A 22969-nucleotide genomic window follows, 5' to 3' on the forward strand; every position below is an offset into this window, starting at 1 on the left:
CAGCACCTTTGACAAGAGGAATTTACTACCAGTCTCTTTTACCGCAATTCAGTCCCAGAAGACTAAAAATGATAGGTTAAGCTCATGGAGACGGTACTGTTCTGATGTGCGTTTGTAGCCTCATGTAGGCCTCCAAATTGGTTGTTGAATGGGTGCTTACAGCCTCGACATTCCTCTCTCACCCCTCACTGCTAGGATCCCACAACTCTGGGGACTGCACTGCAGCTGCTCAGGGCAGCAGAAGGAGAAGCGACGGGAGAAAAGATGGGGAAAACTCAGCCGCATGTGCCAAGTCTTCTGAGGTGGCCGGGGCGTGCGGCAGATGAGAGAGAGGTCTGTCATGAGATCAACAGCGGTGTTTTTTGCCATGATACCAAGCAAAATGTGCTTTGTGTTCCACTGCCCTGTGCAAATTCAAGGAAATGATTTTTTTTTAAATCAAAATATTATTTTCAATAAACATTCCTGTCTTTGCAGACATTTCCAGGGAGACCATCCGAGAATCAAAAGTTTGGACTGACGTTTATACAGCACACAAGGAAGTAAGAGGTGTTAAATATTATTTCACTGATTTAAGATGGTTATAACCGATTATTCTTTTAATTAACTACCCCCCTTCAGGAAAGTATCCACTAATGACAATTGGTCATTCGAATAAAGCCTGGAGGGCTGAGGGAACTTAACCTCCTCCTCGGTGGGTACTGGGTCATGGAACAAAAGAATCATTTCTTTTTAAATTCCATAGTTTATAAATGACTAATTGAAATCAAATATGCTTTAAATAATTGCATGCTATTGGAACAGCACCATGTGTGGCAAATGTCAGCCTTAAGTGGATTTTGACAGCTGAGTTATTCTTGAAAAGGTCTGTCACTGCATTTGTTAGAAACCCAGAAAGCATAACTCTACCTCCCACAACAATCTACTGTGTGCAAAGCACTGGTACTAAATGTTGGAAAAAAATGCCAGGTGAGGATTAGACACAGTCCTTGGACCCCGAGTCTCAGAATCAAGGAATAAAAGAAGGAGAGCTGGATGGTGTCAGGCACTTAAGGAAAGACTAAACAATAAAAACACAAAAACATCCTAAGAGAGAAGGGAAGTGATCAATATGATAAGAGCACTAGGGTACTGTGGCTAGAGGAGCAGGATTTCCAACTCTTCAAGATTCAGTTCAACAGTGACTATTGTTCACTGTTCACTGTTCAGTCAATTCCCCCCCCCCCCATCTTACCTCTATCCCTTCCCCACAGCACCTGCATATATGTATATATATTTGTACATATGTATTACTCTATTTATTTATTTATTTTACTTTTACATATCTGTTCTATTTATTTTATTTTGTTAGTATGTTTGGTTTTGTTCTCTGTCTCCCCTTTATAGACTGTGAGCCCACTGTTGGGTAGGGACTGTCTCTATACGTTGCCACCTTGTACTTCCCAAACGCTTAGTACAGTGCTCTGCACACAGTAAGCGCTCAATAAATATGATTGATTGATTGATTGATTGATTGAACAGTGACAATAGTCACAGGTCTAATGGTTGGGGAGCTGTCACCTTCCCAGGCTGAATCAGGGACTGATAAGAACTTCTAAAGAGGGTGGAAAGTCTGGGCAATTTCTATCCTGGGTTTCAGGCCTCAGTGGTCCCACAAAGAAGGGACCCACCAGTGGCAAGGGCATTATTTATTATATTGAATAATCAGAGAAAAACATAAGATTCTAGTATGTGGTGGGTTCTTTTTTTAAGTATTTTTTTAAGCACCTACTATGTTCCGGGTACTGCTCTAAGCACTGGGCTACATACAAGATGATCAAGTTGGACACAGTCCATGTCCCACCTGGGGCTCACAGTCTTAATCCCTATTTTACAGATGAGAGGTAACGGAGGCACAGAGAAGTTAGGTGATTTGCCCAAGGGCACACAGCAGAAAAGTGGCAGAGCCAGGACTAGAAACCGGGTACTTGACTCCTAGGCCCGTGCTCTATCCACTAGGCCATGCTACTTTTCATTATTATTACTTATTACCTACAAAAGGAAAATATTCAATATTTTAAAAAAACTTCCATCTTTATGAGCAACTGAGTAACTTAGTAAATGGGAAAAGTCAAAATATTCTCCATAGGCTTGATAGGACTACATAGTAAGCGCTTAATAAATGCCATTATTATTATTATTATTACTTGAATGTACCAAACAAAATGTCACTGACTGCGTATGCCATATTGCTTGACTTTCGACCCAACCGCCTCAAGCCTCACATTTTCATTTCCTTTATTCAGGAGGTTGAATCACTGAAAGATACCTTTTTATTCAAAGCCCAGATCAGATGGGGTGTGCCCCCCATCTATACTACTCGGTACCATCCTCCTCGAGAGGGTGGGGAAGGATTCAGAATGAAGAACTAAAACAACTTTCAGGGTTATCACAGACTTTTATGGCCAAGCAGCTTCTCGATATTCAGGCTACCCAAGAGTGTCTGGAGCAAACAAGCAAGCTCATAAGGGTGGCAAAGTCGGGCTAGATTAAAAGATATTATCCGCAGTAACTGTGTTGTAAACACAGTTGCTACACTTGTGATCCAAGATCATTCACAAGGGGAGGCCATATATCACCAAGATTATCTTGGATTACATTTAAAGAAATGCAAGATATAGTGACCAAATCTAGTCATTTCTATTGTCTATCATTCTTGAGAGGACATAAACAATCCCATCTCCTCCACGACACTCCTGGTGAGCAGCCTGAAATGCTACTGGAAGAGGAACTATCAGAAATAATATTTTTTAAGCATACAGCATGTGACACACAAATAAATTACGGGGATTACTGTCTCAGGCCCAATCCCAGCTCACAAAGGACTCATACTCTAAAGAAGAGCCACAAAGAAACAGAGAGAGGGGGGCGGTGGGGAGGCAATAATATATACATTTATAATATAAATTATGCTACTGGAAGAGGAACTATCAGAAATAATATTTTTTAAGCATACAGCATGTGACACACAAATAAATTACAGGAATTACTGTCTCAGGCCCAATCCCAGCTCACAAAGGACTCATACCCTAAAGGAGAGCCACACAGAAACAAAGAGAGGGGGGGTGGGGAGGCAATAATGTATACATTTATAATATAAAATGACCTCATGAAATAATTTAGTTATGATTATCCTGAGTCACGTTGGAACGTCGAGCAGAAAAGCTGACAATGTGGTAAGCAGCTGCTGTTGCAATGTGACTTGGAGAAAACAAGTCTTCCCTCCCTTTTCCTGTGTGCTGCAACAGCCCTGTCCTGTACATCTCTATCAATGCAGTTTACGATCGCCTATTCCCCATCGTTTGGAGGCAGATGACCCGGGGCAAAAGGAAAGTTGGGTAAAATTGTTTTACGTCTACTCTTTAATTATTGAGTTACAGCATCGTTATACCGGGAGGGACTTGGAGAAAAATCAGGTAGTCCTTCCCTCTGCTGCTAAGGTCAGTGAAAAATCAACCCATCGCAGACAAATGACTGCCAAATCTTTTCTTAAGTTTGCCACTGATTCTACTTCTACCCTGGTAATGCTTTCCCACTGTTTAGGTGGGGGCAGCATGGTCTAGTGGAAAGAGTCTATGAGTCAAGAAATGTGTTCTAGCCCTGGCTCTGGCCTCAGCCCACTATGTGACCTTGTCACTTAACCTCTATGAGTCTCAGTTTCTTCATCTATAAAACAGAAATGATAATTCCTATTTAACAGGGTGGTGTGACGATAAAATGCGCCAACTGATGGGAAAACACTTCTGAAAAAAATAAAAACACTATAAACAAAACAAACGTATTATTATCACTCCTGCATCCAACAATTTCTACCTTATGTCTAATTAAAATCTCACAACCTATAATTTCACCTGGTCTCATTTTATTTGACTCTCAATGGATTTGAAGAATCAGTCAATCCACCAATCGTATTAATTGAGCGTTTACTGTGTGCAGGTACTGTACTAAGTGCTTGGGAGAGTACAAACAACAAAATAACAGACACATTCCCTGCCCATCATGAGTTTATCATCTTGTGGAAGAAAATAACTAGTCAGCACTGTCGGAAGCAAATATTCATGTAGTTCGAGTCAGCAACTGAATGCTCCTACAGGAAACCAGCCAAATTATTTTAACCTTTCCGCAAAGGACGTTTTCATGCCTTAATCATTTCTGTCATTCTAGCTTATCTAAATCATTTTTAAATTATAGTAACCAAAACCGGATGCAATACTCTAAATCCGGGCCTGACCAGTACAGAGTGTAGCAGAAGGATTACTTGCCAACTTCTGAATGTCAAACTCCTATAAATACATCTCCATACTAGGCTGGCATCTTAAATAATGACATAACACTCCTGATTCATATTCATGGCTATTAAACCATATCCCTCTTGTATAAAAGAAAAGCTGAGCTTAACTGGCATTAACCTCAGGAAATTGACAGTGGGTTCTTTTCACTTTTAACCAATACTGTCATGAGGCTCTGTACTATCTACCCAAGAAAAGGTATAGAATCTCCTTCAAGATGGTTGGTTAGGTATGGTCTTGCTCAGAGGCAGGAGCATGGGTTGGGTGACAAATTAAATTCATTCTCACCCCTAGTTTAATGACTTCGGATTTGCACGGCAGCACCAAATGCATGTTTCCTTTCTATCCGTTCCTCTACCATAAAAGTAGGAATATAGCAATGTGTTTTCAACGGATTCATTTTCCTTCTAAAGCTGCGACTTGACTGGCCTCATAGTCTTAGAATCGCAAGACTTACCACTAGTCTCCACCCACAGTTATTTCTTTAGGTTTTTCCCTCTTTTTCCCATTACATTCCTTTCCCAGCCCACTTCCAAGAAATAGAAGTCCCTCTATTTTCCCAAATATTTCCTGGCACATCTACAGTTGGGGCAATTATTTTAGATCTGTTACAATCTGTAAACAATATAGTTTATAATGGTTAAACTACTATTCAGTTTTGATTGATTAAAATATGCTGGGGGCATTATTTGTAATAATAACAATAATGATGATGATGATAACGATAATAATAATAATGGTATTTGTAAGTGTTCACTGTGTGTCTAGCATTGCACATAACACTGGGGTAGGAAGAAGATAATCTACTCAGATATAGTCCCTGTCCCACATGGGGCTCAAAGCCTAAGTAGGAAGGAGAACATGTATTTATTTAACCTCCCCCATTTTACAGATAAGACAACTACGGCACAGAAAATTTAAAAGACTTACGGTCACACAACAGGCCTGTGGTTTTTCCATTATGCCACGGCATGTCTAATAATATCCTAGAATTAATCCAAAGTCATTTGTTTAATTGCAATGGATAAAATAGCCAGCACAAACCTATGCAGGGTGGAATGTGTCAGGCCCAAAGGGGAGGTCTTGAGTTGTAAATGGAAGCATTTGATTCTGAAAGACCTTTAATGGGTTAACCAGCAAGAAAATTAGATGTTAAATTCTAGAACCACAGCCTAGAGAAAAAGCAAGCTTATCTGCACAAGTTCATTAAAAGTAACCCAATTTTCTCACTACTGTATATCTTTTCTTACTTAATATTTTCAAGAATTATGCAACAACTACATGGTACCTGAATCACTGCCCATGGTGTCATTATGTCCAAGGCTTTCATCTAGGCAGCTGATACTCCCTTCTGCCAAACTTGTGTCCGATGCTGCAAAGGAAACATTTAAAAATATTTCTGAGTAAAAATGTATTTTAGCTGCACACCTCTTCAGCACACAATACAAGCAAACAGTTCAAAGACAGAGACGAGAGCCTGCCTACAGCTAAATTAAGAAAGGGAAGGTAAGAATCTCTGGTAACCAACTTGTACTTCCCAAGCGCTTAGTACAGTGCTCTGAACAAAGTAAGCGCACAATAAATACGATTGAATGAATGAATGGTTAAAAAAAAGGGATTTTCCATTGATAAACAGCTGTCCAGCGGGAAGCCAACATTCCCCATTTACAGAGAAATGGAACTACTCTACCCGCATCCCAGATTCTTCCAGGCTGAGGTGTAGAATGAGAAAGGCCTCTCCTATGGCAAACATGAACAGATAACCTGGTGCTGCCTTATTTTTCAAGTTAATACAATATTTATTCTTCCTCCTTGCCTAGTATTTTCCACAAGAAGTTCTTTTTTTCCCCTGAAACAAGCTATAAATGCAGAGAGAGTAATTCTCTAGTTGATATTAAAGCACAAGTAACAGAAAGGTGGAACCAGGTATTCCTAAGTTTATCTTTCAACCACTGCCTCAAAATTGAGTTGGAAGATCTTTGAGTGTAAACCTAAGAATGACTATTCCCTTTTATAATAATAATAATAATAATAATAATAATGGCATTTATTAAGCGCTTACTATGTGCAAAGCACTGTTCTAAGCGCTGGGGGGGATACAAGGTCATGAGGTTGTCCCACGTGGGGCTCACAGTCTTCATCCCCATTTTACAGATGAGGGAACTGAGACCCAGAGAAGTGAAGTGACTTGCCCAAAGTCACACGGCTGACACGTGGCGGAGCCGGGATTTGAACCCATGACCTCTGACTCCAAAGCCCGGGCTCTTTTCCACTGAGCCACGCTGCTTCTCAGTGTGCTTCCTTCAGCCTGGGGATTAAATATTCCTCTACTCTGAAAAGGGTTATTTTACCCAAAAAAGGTCTTTTTACAGTAGCCAATATTTGCAGAACACTAAAGATTTAAACATAACACACATTTCCTAATTCCAAATTCTCATGATTCTAAAGGGAAATGCATAAAAACATTCTAGTCTGCTTTTAGTTCTTTTAAATCCCTTGCACAATTTTAAAGGAAAAAAAGTTTACATTTTTAGGGAGTCTTATTGTCTACTGTCTTTGAAGGGTGTCAATTTCTTTACTGAGATCTTGGGCTTATTTAACTGTTCACATGTCAAACAGCAAATGATTAGTAAAAACTGCACGAAATGTTAACGAAAGCCATAACAACGGAGAAGCAGCTTGCCCTGGTGGAAAGAGCACGGAAAAGGGGGTCAAAGAACCTGGTTTCTAATACCACCTCTGATGCTTGTCTGCTGTGTGTGACCTTGGGCAAGTCATTTCACTTCTCTTTGCCTCAGTTACCTCATCTGTAAAATGGGGATTAAGATGGTGAGCCCTATGAGGGATAGGGACTGGATCCATCTTAAACTACGTTGTTATCTACCCCAATGCTTAGAACAGCGCCTGGCACATAGTAAGAGATTAGCAAACACCATAAAAAAAAATCCCATTTGTAGTAATCAAGTTTGAGTGTCTAAATACTTTTTTCATAAATTATGAACATAACCTCACTTCCAAATTCATACTTTTAAGAATGAGATAGAGAAGTTTTTAATAACCTAAAAACATACATTAATAAGTCACATTGGATAGACTGCTCTTTTTTTTACAGGTAAAGGGGAAATGAAAGACTGCTGAGTTAAAATTCTAGGGTTTGTAATGAGACAGAAAACAGACGTAACCCCCAAATACACCTAGTATTTATTCTAGCTTTTTTCAGAAAGCAGTTGACATGTCCTCAGATTCTTTCAAGATACTCTCCTGCTTGTATCACCTGAGTGTGCCGTGAGCCAAAGTAGTAGTACTTATCGGGTCTTAAAGGATTTTAGGATACGTAGGCAGACTCAGTAAGGGCAAACATTGGAGTTCCACTTTTCTGAAAAATCCCATTAATCCAGAAATGTGCAGGGCTCCTATGTCTCCCCCATCCCGACACTCTACCATTCTGGATTAGCTGAATTTTCCTGCTGTTTATTTAGAGTTTTAGGAAGCTTGACAATGCTGTCAACAACATCAGAGCATAACTGAATCAGAAATATGACAGGGATTCTAGAAATTCTATTCTCTGATATGAAACTGACACTATCACTGCTGACAGGTCCATCTTTTAAATGTATGCACAAGCCACCATAATTATTTTAAATTTCCCCTGTGAATAAGAAAAATGAAAGCATGAATTTGAATGCTACCATTCAAAGGGATAACAACTTTAAATTAAACATAGATTTACGCAGCTAAATGTCCTTCCATCTTCATATTTGCATAACCTACGAGTTTTTCACTACCTTTTTTTGAAGGAATTCTTATGCCTGCAATACGACTACTATTACTACTAAAAATAATAATTGTGATCATTGTTAGATGCTCATTGTATGCAAAGCACTGTACTAAGCACGGAGGTGGCTGTGAGCTCGTTGCTGGGTAGGGACCATCTCTATATGTTGCTGACTTGTACTTCCCAAGCGCTTAGTACAGTGCTCTGCACGCATTAAGTGCTCAATAAATACGACTTAATGAACGAATGAATGGATGAGACTTTCAGTTTGGACCCAATCCCTGTCCCAAATGGGGCTCACAGTCTAAAGAAGAGGGACAACAGGCTTTGGACTTCAGTTTTCGGGTGAAGAACCTCAGGCACGGGGAAGTTTAGTGACTTGCTGTCACTTCCAGGCCCATTTACTTTGAATTTGAATTTTGTCCAGCCACAGAAATAGAAAGCAGGTAGGGAAAAGGAAATTATCTTGAGGCTTTTTGCGCTGAGCTTTACTGACAAAATAGAACTGTCGAGGTTTCCCATATGTGCTATCTCCTGCATGCTTCTAAAAATACTTAGGAGGAATAAAAAACTACCTCATGTCCTGCCTGATTTCAGGTGGGTAGGATGGTCTAGGACAAACACTGCTACTGGAATACTGGTCTCTTAGATTAATCAACTGATCGATAGTATTTATTGATAGCTTAATCTGCACATAACACTACACTTAAGCATTTGAGAATCTGAGCATTAGTAGGCATAATCCCTGCCTTCAACGGATTTACAATCTATCACAGTTTTCCTCATCTGAACAATGGGAATGATAGACGCATTCTCCCACTATCTTCATTCAGCGCCCATTGTGGGACAGGGGCTGTGCCTGATCTGATTATCGTGTATCTACCTGATTCCTTACCACAGTGTTTGGCACAGAGTAACTGTTACACCAATTCCATAACTGACAAACCTGAAGCCAGCATTTATTTGGTTCATCTATGGCTGACACCTGACTTTTAAAAATAACATTTGTTTCAACACATTTGTAAGGAGCCTATAAGCATATATATCAGTTCTATATATGCTATATCACATATCTTGTCTTAGAGAAGCAGCGTGGCTCAGTGGAAAGAGCACGGGCTTTGGAGTCAGAGGTTATGGGTTCAAATCCCGGCTCCGCCAACTGTCAGCTGTGTGACTTTGGGCAAGTCACTTAACTTCTCTGTGCCTCAGTTACCTCATCTGTAAAATGGGGTTAAAACTGTGAGCCCCCCATGGGACAACCTGATCATCTTGTAACCTCCCCAGTGCTTAGAACAGTGCTTTGCACATAGTAAGCGCTTAACAAATACCATCATTATTATTATCTTTTAGACTGTGAGCCCACTGTTGGGTAGGGACTGTCTCTATATGTTGCCAACTTGTACTTCCCAAGCGCTTAGTACAGTGCTCTGCACACAGTACGCGTTCAATAAATACGATTGATTGATTGACTGATTGATCAGTTGACACTAAGTAAATACCATTGATTGATTGATTATGTAACTGAAAATGAGTCATAACTCTCTCTTAATGGAGATTAAGCTGTGGCCATGTCACTTCAGGAAAAGTGCATTAAAATTTTCTATTGGAAAAATCCATTTTGACAGGGCAAACGTGCGGGAAAGAACATGGTTTTGGAAGTTACAAACCACTGGAGAATCCAAGCCTTCTGAGGATCCCTGAGATTCTTATGCTAAACTTACAGATGGGTAGTAGTTCAGGATTTTCCATTCCCCAGACCTACTACCATCTTGAAATATTTCCAATATTTCCCAGAATATGAGTGGAACGGAGCATCAGATGGGTTTAGACTAAATGGCCTTAACTACTTACAGTATTTATTCAATCTGCTGCACAGATTATTTTTCTAAAAAGTATGTTCAGTCCATGTCTCCTCACTCCTCAAGAACCTCTAATGGCTGCCCATCCTCCTCCGCATCAAACAGAAACTTATTACCATCACCTGAAAGCACTCAATCAGCTCGCCCCATTCTACTTTACCTCGCTAATCTACTACAGCCCGATTGCACACTTTGCTCCTCTAGGACCAGTTTACTCACTGTGCTCTGATCTCGTCTATCTCGTCACCAACCCATTTTCCATTTCCTCCCCCTAGCCTGGAACTCCTTCCCCCTCCATTTATGCCGGACACCACTCTCCCCACCTTCAAATTATTTTTACTATCACATTTCCTCCAAATGGCCTCCTCCGATTAAGCCCTCTTTTCCCCGGCTCCGTCTTTTTTCTGCTTCATCTAGGCACTTAGGTCTGTGACCTTTGGACATTTGATATCCAGTCCACCCTCAACCCCACAGCACTTACGTATATATCTTTAAATTACCTACTTAAAATTACTTATTGACAATAATGTCTGTCTCCCCCTCTAGACTGTAAGCTCATCGTGGGCAGTAAACATGCCTGCTAACTCTGTTGTATTATACTCTCCCAAGCACTTACGACAATGCACATGCTGCCCCGTTGATATATGCAGGACATGAGGTAGTTTTTTTATTCCAACTAGTACTTTTAGAAGAATGCTGGAGATGTGTGTGGGAGACACAGACGGTTCGATTTTGCCATTAAACCCCAAGGCAAAAAATCTCAGACATTTTCCTTTTCCTTACCTGCTTTCCACTTCTACGGCTGCACAAAAGTCAAATTCAAAGTGCATGGGCTTGGAGTCACAAGTTCTAATCCCAGCTCCTTCACTTACCTGCTGTATGACCATGAGCAAGTCACCCAGTAAGCAATCAATAAATATCACTGACTAAGTGCTATCTTTGTACTACACAATGGAGCAGATACACGAGCACCAGATTGAATACCTGGGGCTCATAATCTTAAGAGAGATAGAGAGGCAGGTATAGCCCCATTTACAGATGAGGAAACTGAAGTTTGGGAGGTTCAGTAACCAAGTCACTGAACAGTTCAGTGGCAGAGCCTGGGTCTCCTGACTTGAGGTCCTCTGGGTCTATCCGTCAGACAGCACTGCCTTTTAACAAATTCAATTTTTATGGCACAAAGAAAAAACTGAGCTTATTAGCTAAATCTCATTCCACAACGTACAAATAGTATACGTGATTATATAGTACAGAGAAGAGGCATTTAGAATTTCAGGGAAATCAGACTTATGTAAAATTGACGGGCATGAATTTCATTTTGAAAATGACTTTCAGAGAATTAAAAAAATCCAATAAGCAATGACATATACTACTTATTTCTGTGTCTGAGAATTCAGAAATGGTTTTAGCTTTAAATACGTAATTTAATGAATGATAAAGAAAATTCACAAAAGGTCCCCAAACAAAACCACACTAGCATTGGAATTATACAAACACAATGAATGCTGAAATCTTCCAACGTTGGTATGATTTATGGACCGAGATTTATTTCAATGAAGAGGGCGCCCTCTCCTGGCCCAGAGTAATATGATTATTTGATTATTTTATGACAAGTACTAAATCTTTCTTCTCAATCTCTTCTAAGAGACATTGAATTACAGTTATTAAATTTACTTTGCCTGCATAGGAAAATCATGTTTTTGAAAATGTCTTTTCTGTGGAGAATTTCTGCATCGTCCGTATGCAAAACTAATAGTAATGGCCAATCTAGAATTAGCTGTATATATGTATTACCTGTACATATGTATATATGTTTGTACATATTTATTACCCTATTTATTTATTTATTTATTTTACCTGTACATATCTATTCTACTTATTTTATTTTGTTAGTATGTTTGGTTTTGTTCTCTGTCTCCCCCTTTTAGACTGTGAGCCCACTGTTGGGTAGGAACTGTCTCTATACGTTGCCAATTTGTACTTCCCAAGCGCTTAGTACAGTGCTCTTGCACATAGTAAGCGCTCAATAAATACGATTGATGATGATGATGATGATGATTAGCAGGAATTCTGCCATTTGGGGAAAGACATGCTACTAGTTCTGTTTCCCCACATAATACGCCACATATCCTGATCCCAGCTCATCTGCATAAAATGACAGAAACGCTTCCAGCTTTGCCATGCCTCTGGCCTCGTCCTTCCACTTTGCCACTGTCCACAGCACCTCAATGTAGTCCAGAGTCCAAGAACTCTGGGGTAGGAATTAAAGGAGAGAAAATAGACACTTGCTAGTGCTCTGAGTGGCATCTGTCAACCAAGACAACTCTGGAGCTGGTATTAAGATACACTCTTAAAGTAAAAATACCTTTCTGCACCAGCTCAAGGTAAAAAACCACCTCCCCCTCTAAAGTGGTTATGGGCAGGAAACGTATCTGCTACTTTCTGTTGCACTGTTCTCTCCTAAATGCTTAGTACAGTGCTCTGCACATAGTAAATGCTTATTAAATACCTTTGATTGATCTAGTTGGCCCTCAAATTTGAAGAAGACACCACTGATGTAGCGATTCATGTACAAGTGGGTGTGTGCACACAAAAAGCCTGTCCCTTACTTTATCGTATGTTTAGGCTCGCAGCACTTGGCACTGTTTTCTCTTTTGCCTTCTTGCCTCTAATTCTTCAGTGAGGATTTTTCTCAAAAAGAGCCACTCCTTTCCTGGTAGCAGTATGCCAGGGGAGTATATAGCCCGTGAAGTTCTATCCCGGATAAGGGAGTAGTTAGGTGAGGTGAGAGGGGGCAAGGTGATTGAGTGCTTTAATAATAATAATAATAATAATAATAGTAATAATGGCATTTATTAAGTGCTTACTATGTGCAAAGCACTGTTCTAAGCGCTGGGGCGGTTACAAGGTGATCAGGTTGTCCCACAGGGAGCTCACAGCCTTAATCCCCATTTTCCAGATGAGACAACTGAGGCACAGAGAAGTTAAGTGACTTGCCCAAAGTCACACGGCTGACAATCGGCCGAGCCGGCATTTGAACCCATGACCTCTGACTCCAATGCTCTTTCCACTGAGCCACGCTGCTTCTCTTTAAAGCTGAGGGTTTGAGTTTCTGTTTGATACAGAAGTGGATGGGCAACCACTGGATGTTTCTGAGAAGTGGGGAAACATTTTTACAGAAAAACGATCCAGGCAGCCGAATGAAGTACGGAGTGGAGTGACGAGAGACAGGAGGCAGGATCGTCAGAAAGGCGGCTGATACCGTAATAATGGCAGGATAGGTTAAGTGTGTGAATTAACGTGGTAGCAATATGGATGGAGAGGAAAGGGAAGATTTTAGTGATGCTGTGAAGGCTGAACTGACAGGATCTAGTGACAGATTGAATCTTTGAGGTTAGGGCTTCTGAGACAGAAGGATGGTCTCTGTCTGTCTACAGGTGCTGTCTACAGTGAAGGGAAAATCAGGGAGAGAAGAGGGTTTGAGTAGGAAGATAAGGAGTTCTGTTTTGGACATATTAAGTCGGGGAAACAGCAGGACAAGTAGAGATGTCTTGAAGGCAAGAGGAAAGGCACGCCTGTAGACAGGGAGAGAGATCAAGGCTGGAGTTGCAGATTTGAGAATCATCCCCTCAGATGTGGTAGTTGAAGCCACGGCAATGAATGAGTCCTCTAGGGGAGTGGATGTAGGCGGAGATTAGAAGGAGAAACAGAATTGATCCCATCGTTAGGGTGCAGGCTGCAGAGGAGGAGCTTGAGAAGTAGACTGAAAATGCGACAGGAGGGGAATCAGGAGAGGATCGTGTCAGTGAAGCCAAAGCTGGATAATGTTTCCGGGAGAAGAGGTGGTCGTCAGCGTTGAAGGCAGCTGAGAGGTAGAAGACGATTAGAATGGAGTAGAGGCCACTGGATTTGGCAAAAAGTTGAAACTATCAGATAAAAGGAGGTCTCGTCCACTGTTTTCAACTACTTGTGTTTTCGCTGCTCCCCCAACCATGGATAAGGGAGAGCTGGATTCAGGAGAATGTCATGCCATGATATGGGCATGTAATTTCTAGACTGTGAGCCCACTGTTGGGTAGGGACCGTCTCTATATGTTGCCAACTTGTACTTCCCAAGTGCTTAGTACAGTGCTCTGCACACAGTAAGCGCTCAATAAATATGATTGAATGAATGAATGAATAATTCATCTACCAAAGGAAATCTGACATCTCCTTTGTAGTCAAAAATGCTGCAGTGTTGCACCCCCATATACAATGACTGCCCACTTACGCCACTTTGGCTAGTGTTTCTAGGGTCTGACTTCTATCACTCTGCCTCCTTATCTTGCTGGCTGGACCACCGTTTTACATAAGACCAGCAACCATCTTTCCTGCAGTTTGTAGATTAACATTTTTGAAACTCAATCCGTACAGGTCCTTAAATAGAACAGGGTGCTTTTTTCTGGCACTGGCCCAGAGCTAAATATAGACCAGTCATGAGAATGATTTTGGTCTACAAGTAGGAAGCTCAAAAAAAGGTGTAAGGACAGATGGGGATTTTTATTACCACAAAGGTCGAGTTTCAAACTCTTCCTACAGAACATGCTCTACTCTTTGCAAAATATATCAGCTCCCTCCCAGAAAACCATTATGTCACCAGATAAACCTAAAGAGGAGACCATATGGGGAAGTATAAAAAAGAAGGTAGTCAAATCTGAAAACAAGCAGGTTTGTACGCTCATTAGTTGGGACTGAATGTTAAAACCATGAAAAAGAGTCTTAATGCAAAGGAATACGTAAATCAAAATACATAAATTCACAGACACTCACACCATACATTCACCCTCAGGGTACAAAAGTGCGCAATTTTTCATCTTGGAAGTTATGTTCTTAAGCTATTCTCTGTGAACAATAGATCTCCACTGTTCCTTTCTAAATGCAAAAGCACCCTCTGCTGGAAAGTCTCCGGTGGTTGTTGGAGTGTTGTCCGGGACAACGGACATCTGATTACAAATTATCTGGGTTTTTTTCTGCCAACCTGGATATACCCAATGGATTTCACATGTAAACCCATTTCTTCATATTTTAGTACTCTAGCTCTTAACCCTAACTTTAATAGTAGACATAAATAATGGGGAGATAGACAGTCGGTTAAAACTAATTCAGAATTTATGAGTTCAGTGATAGCAAAACAAATCAGGAACAACTGAAAATGATTCAGACACAAGAATGTTGTGATGAGTAGTACAGATTACCAGTAAATCATCATCACTGTCGGCATCATCCTCATCATCAATGGGTGCTTACTGTTGGCAGAGCACTGTGCTTGGAAAAGTACAGAGTTGGTTGGTAGACATATCCCTGTCCACAAGGACCTTACAGTGTAGAGGAGGAGACAGACATTAAAAGGCACTTCGGGTATGTGCATAATTTCCGTGGGGCTCAGGGTGGGGTGAACATCAGGGGCTTACTGAGTGCTTACTGTTGGCAGAGCACTGTGCTTGGAAAAGTACAAAGTTGGTTGGTAGACATGTCCCTGTCCACAAGGACCTTACAGTGTAGAGGGGGAGACAGACATTAAAAGGCATTTCGGGTATGTGCATAATTTCCGTGGGGCTCACGGTGGGGTGAACATCAGGCGCTTAAAGAGAATAGATCCAAGTGCACGAGCAACTCAGGAGGGAGAGGGAGTTAGGGAAAGGAGGGCTTAATTGGGAAAAGCCTCGTGGAGGAGATGCAATTTGAATAAGGCTTTGTTGGGGGCAGGAAGAGTGGTGCTCTGTCATACTTAAAGGAGGAGGGAGGTCCAGGCTAGAGGGAGGATGTGGGAAAAAGGTCAGCAGCAAGGTAGATGGTACTGAGGAACAGTGAACATGTTGGTGCGGGAGGATTGAAGCGGGCAGGCTGCGGTGTAGTTGAAAGTTTTGGGAGATAAGATGGGAGGGGGCAAGCTGATTGAGTGCTTTCAAGAGGGTGGTAAGGAGTTTCTGTTTGATGTGGAAGGTGGATTGGAGGTTTATGAGGAGTGGGGAAATGAGAATTGAACTTTTTTTAGATGGACAAATCTGCACATCAATCCCAGACTGGAAACTACGGATAGGGAATGTGACCACTAATTCTGTTGCACTGTACTCTCCCAAGCACTTAGTACAGTGCTCTGCACATAGCAAGTACACAATAAATACCACTGATTGATTGATAAATCAAACAACAGGTGTTTAGCATTAGGATCTGTCTGCCCAGGAAGCTGCGCAGGCTGAATATATGAGTAGGTGCAAATATCACACGGATGAATTTGTGGGCCCGCTATCTACAATGGGAAAATTAGAGTGTGAACTTTTTTACTTCTAAACATTAAGATGAGAAACAGGACAATTAATACAATATTCCTCTCAGCATCGTGCTGCAGCTGTTAGAGATGGAATCCTGGACTAGGACACAATGCTATTTTGTATATTACTTGCCCTAACAGAGATCTACATTTCCTGTACATACAACTAAGACACAGTGAAATTACATATTAGTAATAACAGAGGTGATGAGTACCTGAAGCCAAGGATTCTGAAAAAGATGAGTCCAGCGCATCAATCTCATTGAGCTGATTAGTACTTTCCGACTTCAACTGCTCTGAGAAGGAAGTAAGGGTGAATCCAGTGGTGACTCTGTCCTCTGCCTCTGGTTGTTCTATCCCATTTTCTTTAATCTCTGCTTTTGAACAGAAGGCAAAAAGCATAGAAAGACATCGTAAGAGAAATTGGCTCTAACAAACATTTCACGATTGCAAAACTCCTGACTACCAATCTGGGAAACAAAATTGATATTTCACCTGCGAACTTATTTACACCCATACCCAGCATCCTTACAGATGTGTTTACTCAATTATTTATGACTACTGTATTTGTAAATATTTTCATGTCCGTCTCTCCCATTAGTGTGAAATCCTTGTGGGTAGGGAAGGTAGTGCTTCTCTGCTTAGTATTTCCAAAGAGAAGCATCACGGTCTATCGCAAAGGACACGGGCCCAGGAGTCAGAAGGACCTGGGTTCTAATCCCAGCTCTGCCATTTGTCTGCTGTGTGATCTTGGGCAAGTAGGTCACTTAACTTCTCTGAGCCTCAGTTACCTCATCTGTAAAATGGAGATTAAGATCTCGAGCCCCATGATTAGCTCGTACCTACCCCATGCTTAACACAGTCCCGGCACATAGTAAGCGCTTAACAAGTACCACCAAAAATGAAGACCTCAGGGCAGCAAGTGGGGACTACCGAAATTATTTTAACTAGCAGCATATTTTAAAATGCCCCTACTTCTCTAGATTCCAACGGAGTGGGATTCTGCCTCTCTGAGTTGTTGGGATTTAGGAAAAGATACAGAGGACCATATCATCGAGTAATAAACTGGCTTCTGTGGGCTTTTTCCAATGTGTCTCCTTCCCTAGGAATTTATTCTCCACAGATAAAATCATCAGGGTAACATGCAATGACCTGAAATTGTGTAATAGCTCTCTCCCTTTTAGATTAAACCTTTTTCTCATTTTCATTGATCAGGCATTCTTTCGGGAAGATATTCCTAAAGTCAGTGAGCAAAACAGACACAAATTCCAGGAGTGAAAAAGAGCAATTAATACCTTCACTGCTTTCAAAGCCATTTTTGCCCGTTAAGCTCTCCACAAGCTCTTCATGCTCGGTTTCTCGCAGAATTGTCACAAACAGAGAAAACCAATCTTCCTTCAGCACTATCCTATTCAGCAATTCCCTTGTACCAGATGGATTTCCATGATTCCTGATTGCCTGACACACCTGGTTAAAGAAAAGTATGATTAAAGCATTAAGGCTTCTTCTGAATACAATGAGGTTAGAATGATACAACTGACACAAAATGTCCCTTTTTGTGATGCCAGTGAAGCACATATACAATTACAAAGTTACAATTGACACAAAATGTCCCTTTTTGTGATGACAGTGAAGCACATATACAATTACAAAGTAAGAGACACAGCTGTCCAGACTGTGAGCCCCCATATGGACCAGAGTCTGTGTCCGATCTGATTACCTTGCATCAATCAATCGGGGGTATTCACTGAGCGCTTGTGTGCAAAGCGCTGTACCAAACATTTGGGAGAGTACACTGCAACTCTCCCTGTTCCCTGTCCACGCACTGACTTGCAGCCCATAAGTGCTGTGGCGCTGGGGCTATGAATCCAAATGTCCCATATTAATCAATGAGTGGTATTTAATCAGAGCTTACTACGTGCAGAGCCCCTTTCCAAGCATTTGGGAGACTACAGCACAAAGGATTAGCGGAAACGTTCTCTGCCCGTAGTGAGGAAGAGGTACACATCCAACCACAGAGATGATGCAGAGGGGAGAGGAGTCAAAGAAAAGAAGGCTTAATCATGGGCAAGAGAGGATTTGGGTGGGAAGATAAGGAGTTCTGTTTTGAACATGTTCAGTTTGAAGTATCAGCGGGACATCTCGTCTACCTCACCACCAACCTACGTCCTACCTCTGGCCCGGAACACCCTCCCTCTTCATCTCCAACGGACGATCACCTTCCCCTCCGTCAATGCCTTGTTGAAAACACATCTCCTCCAAGAGGCCTTCCCCAACTACGCCCTCATTTTCACTTTCCCATTCCCTTCTGCTTCACTCTTGCACTTGAATTTGTCCCCTTAGTCTGCACGGGCAGGGGACGTACCTACCAACATTGTTAAATTGTAATCTCCCAAGTGCACAGTACAGTGCTCTGCATACAGTAAGCACTAAATACAATTGCTTGATTGATTGACATCCAAGGAAGAGATGTCTCTCTCCAAGTACTTAGCATTTGGCACATACTATGTCAGTCAATTGCCGCTGACTTTCCTGCCTGGCGTATGTGAAACTGAGAAATTAGTGGTTCGTTAGCAAAAGCTTCAAGCGACCACTACACTCATAACTTAAGGGTCCTCTAGACTGTAAGCTCATTGTGGGTAGGGAATGTGCCTACCAACTCTGTTATATTGTACTCTCCCAAGTACTTAGTGCGGTGCTCTGAACCTAGCAAATGCACAACTACTATGAATGATTGTATTAGTGTAGCCAAGAATGCAAACAAAAGTAGGAATTAAAACATTTAGCCTCCTAAACAAACAAGGAGAGACCTCCAGAAAATAGCAATGTTCCTTATTACATTTCACCTCTTCTAATGAAGAGAAAACAAAATTCTAGTCATTAAGGAGAAATCTTTCTGTTGCGCCAGATCCTCCCACTGCCTGGAACCTTTGGAAGCTGAATTATTATTTCAGACTGTCCACTATTCAGTCTGTGTTGCATCATCAACAAATATTGAATTTTTCTGAGTACCTTCAGGGAAGGTTTCCTATTTTAAATACTGTTCTATAACGTTCGATCGATGCAGAATGGAATCTGCCTAAGGATACAGTGCTCTGCACACAGTAAGCGCTCAATAAATACGATTGAATGAATATATCTTTCCACCTCGCATTTTCACATATAGCCTGCTAGTCTGCTTACAGCAAAGCCCAGAGGTGAAGCTGCTCCTATTTGGTTGCTGTTATCCCGGTATTAAGAACAGGCTGGAAGAAAGGCGCACCCTAAACAGCTATAGGAAGTTGGAGTGTCCTAGAGGTCTCAGGATTAGGGTGTCCCAGGGCTCATATTTACTCCCAGCCTCGATGACCTTCCTGGCCTAAATGTAGATGACAATGCCCTAATAATAATTGGGGCATTTGTTGAGCACCTACTACATAACAAGCACTGTTCTAAACAGTGGAGTAGAGATACAAGATAATCAGGTTCCACATGGGGCTTGCAGCCTAAATAAGAGGGAGGATGGGTATTGAATCCCCAGTTTTGCAGGTGAGGAAAGTTAAGTGAATTGCCCAAGGTCACTCAGCCAGTAAGTGGCAAAACCCAGGTTTCCTGACTTTCAGGCCTACGGTCTTTCCACTTCTACGCCACGACCAAACACTTTGTCTGATTTGTGTGATAGCACAAATGTGTGTACCCTGATTGTGTCAGGGCACATTTCCATGAGCCTACATTCATTAATTCATTCAATCGTATTTACTGAGCGCTTACTTTGTGCACCTGGGAAAATACACTACAATACTAAACAGTGACATTCCCCGCCCAAAACGAGCTTACACTGGCCACACATGGAAAGGGGAAAACATGCACTACCGTACTCCTACTCCTTTGACTATATATTGGAAGTCCTCTCCCACTCAATAGACTATTCTCAGGATACAAAAGGGGTGGGGAAAAGTCAGAAGGACTTTTCTGGTCCAAACGTTGTGCGGATATGAGTACTCATGACCCAATCCAGAAAGAGGACTACATTTCAAGAGCTACATATGCCAGAAATGCTTGTGGGGAAAGAACAGACCTGCCCACGCAACCATGGCACCCACATATAACCCACTATCTCCAACCAATCAATCAGTCAATCGTATTTATTGAGCGCTTACTGTGTGCAGAGCACTGTACTAAGCACTTGGGAAGTACAAATTGGCAACATATAGAGACAGTCCCTACCCAACAGCGGGCTCACAGTCTAAAAGGGGGAGACAGAGAACAAAATCAAACATACTAACAAAATAAAATAAATAGAATAGATATGTACAAGTAAAATAAATAAATAAATAAATAAATAAATAATAAATAAATAAATAAATAAATAAATAAAATATCCACCAATCTGCTTTGCGTTTCCCCACTACAACAGAGTTACTGGAGCTTTTGTGCCGGATGTGTGGATCTGTAGTACAGTGGGAAAAATGATGAGGGCTGGAGGTGGCCCCAAAATTAAGGGGATCCATATAAACCAGTGGCTCTGGCCTTTCAATGGCCCTGCTTTGCTCCACGCTCACGCTGTGACATTAGTGTTGAAATCAACCAATCAATCATATTTATTGAGTGCTTACTATGTGCAGAGCACTGTACTAAGCGCTTGGGAAGTACAAGTTGGCAACATATACAGACAGTCCCTACCCAACAGTGGGCTCACAGTCTAAAAGGGGGAGACAGAGAAAAAAAAAAACCAAACATACTAACAAAATAAAATAAATAGAATAGATATGTACAAGTAAAATAAATAAATAGAGTAATAAATATGTACAAACATATATACATATACACAGGTGCTGTGGGGAAGGGAAGGAAGTAAGATGGGGGGATGGAGAGGGGGACGAGGGGGAGAGGAAGGAAGGGGCTCAGTCTGGGAAGGCCTCCTGGAGGAGGTGAGCTCTCAGCAGGGCCTTGAAAGAAACATTTGTGTCCCTGTTTTAACGTAAGATTCATCAAAAGCGTACCCTCTTTGTTAAAGGAGAACTGACTGCTTTGGGAACCAAGAATAACAGTACACAATTCCCATTATCCACATAAGTCTGGACTGCGAGTCAGTAGACCCGGCTTCTAGTGCCAGTTCTAACCACTCGCTTGCTGTGTGTTTTGGACCCATTTCCTCAGACTGTGAGCCCTGTGTGGGTCAGGAATGGAGTCCCACTCTGATGATCTTTTATCTACCCCAGAACATAGCGAGTGCATAATACCAATGTTATCATTTCAAGAGACAGAAAGGACACGCGCGGTATCTGCCCAAGGGACTTACTCCATTGCAAACTCTAATATCAGCTTTGTTCTGCCCTTTCAAGATCGTTTTTGAATCAGAGAGATATTAAAAATAAATTTAATAACTTTGATAAGATTTCTGTCCCCAGTATCCTCAGGCTTCTTGCTTGGCCTTCCCTGTCTGTTCCTAACTCTCAATTCCTTTTATGGAATTTTCTCATTCCCTCTTGTGTTTGTCATGGCGCTTCTATTATGCCCATTTAGGAAATAACTGATAAGGATGTTAACTCTGATCACATCATCCCCTTCCCTTAATTCAACACATATCCATTTTACACTACCCCATGTTTTAATCAGATTTCAATTCACTTGACAATACTCAGATACAAGCTAATCGGAAAGAATTTCCCTATTAAGAATGTGTGAAGTACTGTGATGAACACTTTATTAAAATTCAGGCACGTTGCGGCTATTTTGATCTAAAAAAGCAATCAGGTTTGTCAGACTTGATTTGCCCGTGCTGAGTCCATGAAGGTTTAAACTCATAATAAAATGACTCTTTACATTTACATTTTTTTTTTCCCCTCTTTTAAACGCACGGAGACCTTGCATCTGTGCAGTTTTAGCTTAAGCAGCATAGCAAGAGTTCTAATGCAAGCTGTTCCACTTTGGAGTATTTTACAGGTCATTAGATAGGATCATTTAGAGGAACAGGGTGTGGGGAAGGGGATTCCAGTCGAATAATGGCTTTTTGCAGCTAGTCCCCTCCCAGCCATCACCTGCACCTTAAATTTCCTGCCTCCTTTCGCCCTTTGGGCTCAGAATGAAGCGTTGGAATCACTACCCCAAGTCAAGAGTACCAACACTAGTCAAGTGTGTGAGAATGATCGTTTTATCATCAAATTAGATGAAGGACAGAGTGCAGGTAAGTAATAATAATAATTATGGTATTTGTCAAGCACTTCCTATGTGCTGTACTAAGTGCTGGGGAGATTACATGCGAACTGGGTTGGACACAGTCCCTGTCCCACATAGGCTGGCTCGCAGTCTCAATCCCCATTTTCCAGATGAAGTAACCGAGGCATAGAAGACTGAGCTCACCGTTGGGTAGGGACTGTCTCTATATGTTGCCAACTTGTACTTCCCAAGCGCTTAGTACAGTGCTCTGCACACAGTAAGCGCTCAATAAATAAGATTGATTGATTGATAAAGTGACTTGCCCAAGTTCACACAGCAGACAAGTGGAGCAGGCAGAGGAGCCGCATGGCCTAGGGGCAAGAAGACGGGCTTGGGAGTCAGAGGTCACAGGTTCTAATTCTGGCTCCACCACTTGTCAATCAATCAATCATATTTATTGAGCGCTTACTGTGTGCAGGGCACTGTACTAAGCACTTGGGAAGTACAAGTTGGCAACATAGAGAGACAGTCCCTACCCAATAGTGGGCTCACAGTCTAAA

General features: G+C 41.5%; 1 protein-coding gene across 3 annotated transcripts in view; it reads right to left on the reverse strand.

The window, feature by feature from the left end:
- IFIH1 (interferon induced with helicase C domain 1) overlaps nt 1–22969 on the reverse strand; it is a 48851-nt gene that overhangs the window by 14992 nt on the left and 10890 nt on the right. The window contains exons 2-4 of one of the 3 annotated variants that reach the window (XM_038751411.1): nt 17567–17738; nt 16487–16645; nt 5617–5700 (exon numbers count right to left, since the gene is read on the reverse strand). In XM_038751411.1, the coding sequence (XP_038607339.1) occupies nt 5617–5700; nt 16487–16645; nt 17567–17738 (415 nt within the window). Of the gene's footprint in view, nt 1–5616; nt 5701–16486; nt 16652–17566; nt 17739–22969 lie in introns of all 3 variants that reach the window. The other 2 variants (XM_038751409.1, XM_038751408.1) reach the window with 2 other exon arrangements.

Source organism: Tachyglossus aculeatus, chromosome 9, assembly GCF_015852505.1.
Source record: "Tachyglossus aculeatus isolate mTacAcu1 chromosome 9, mTacAcu1.pri, whole genome shotgun sequence".
Lineage (NCBI taxonomy): Eukaryota > Metazoa > Chordata > Mammalia > Monotremata > Tachyglossidae > Tachyglossus > Tachyglossus aculeatus.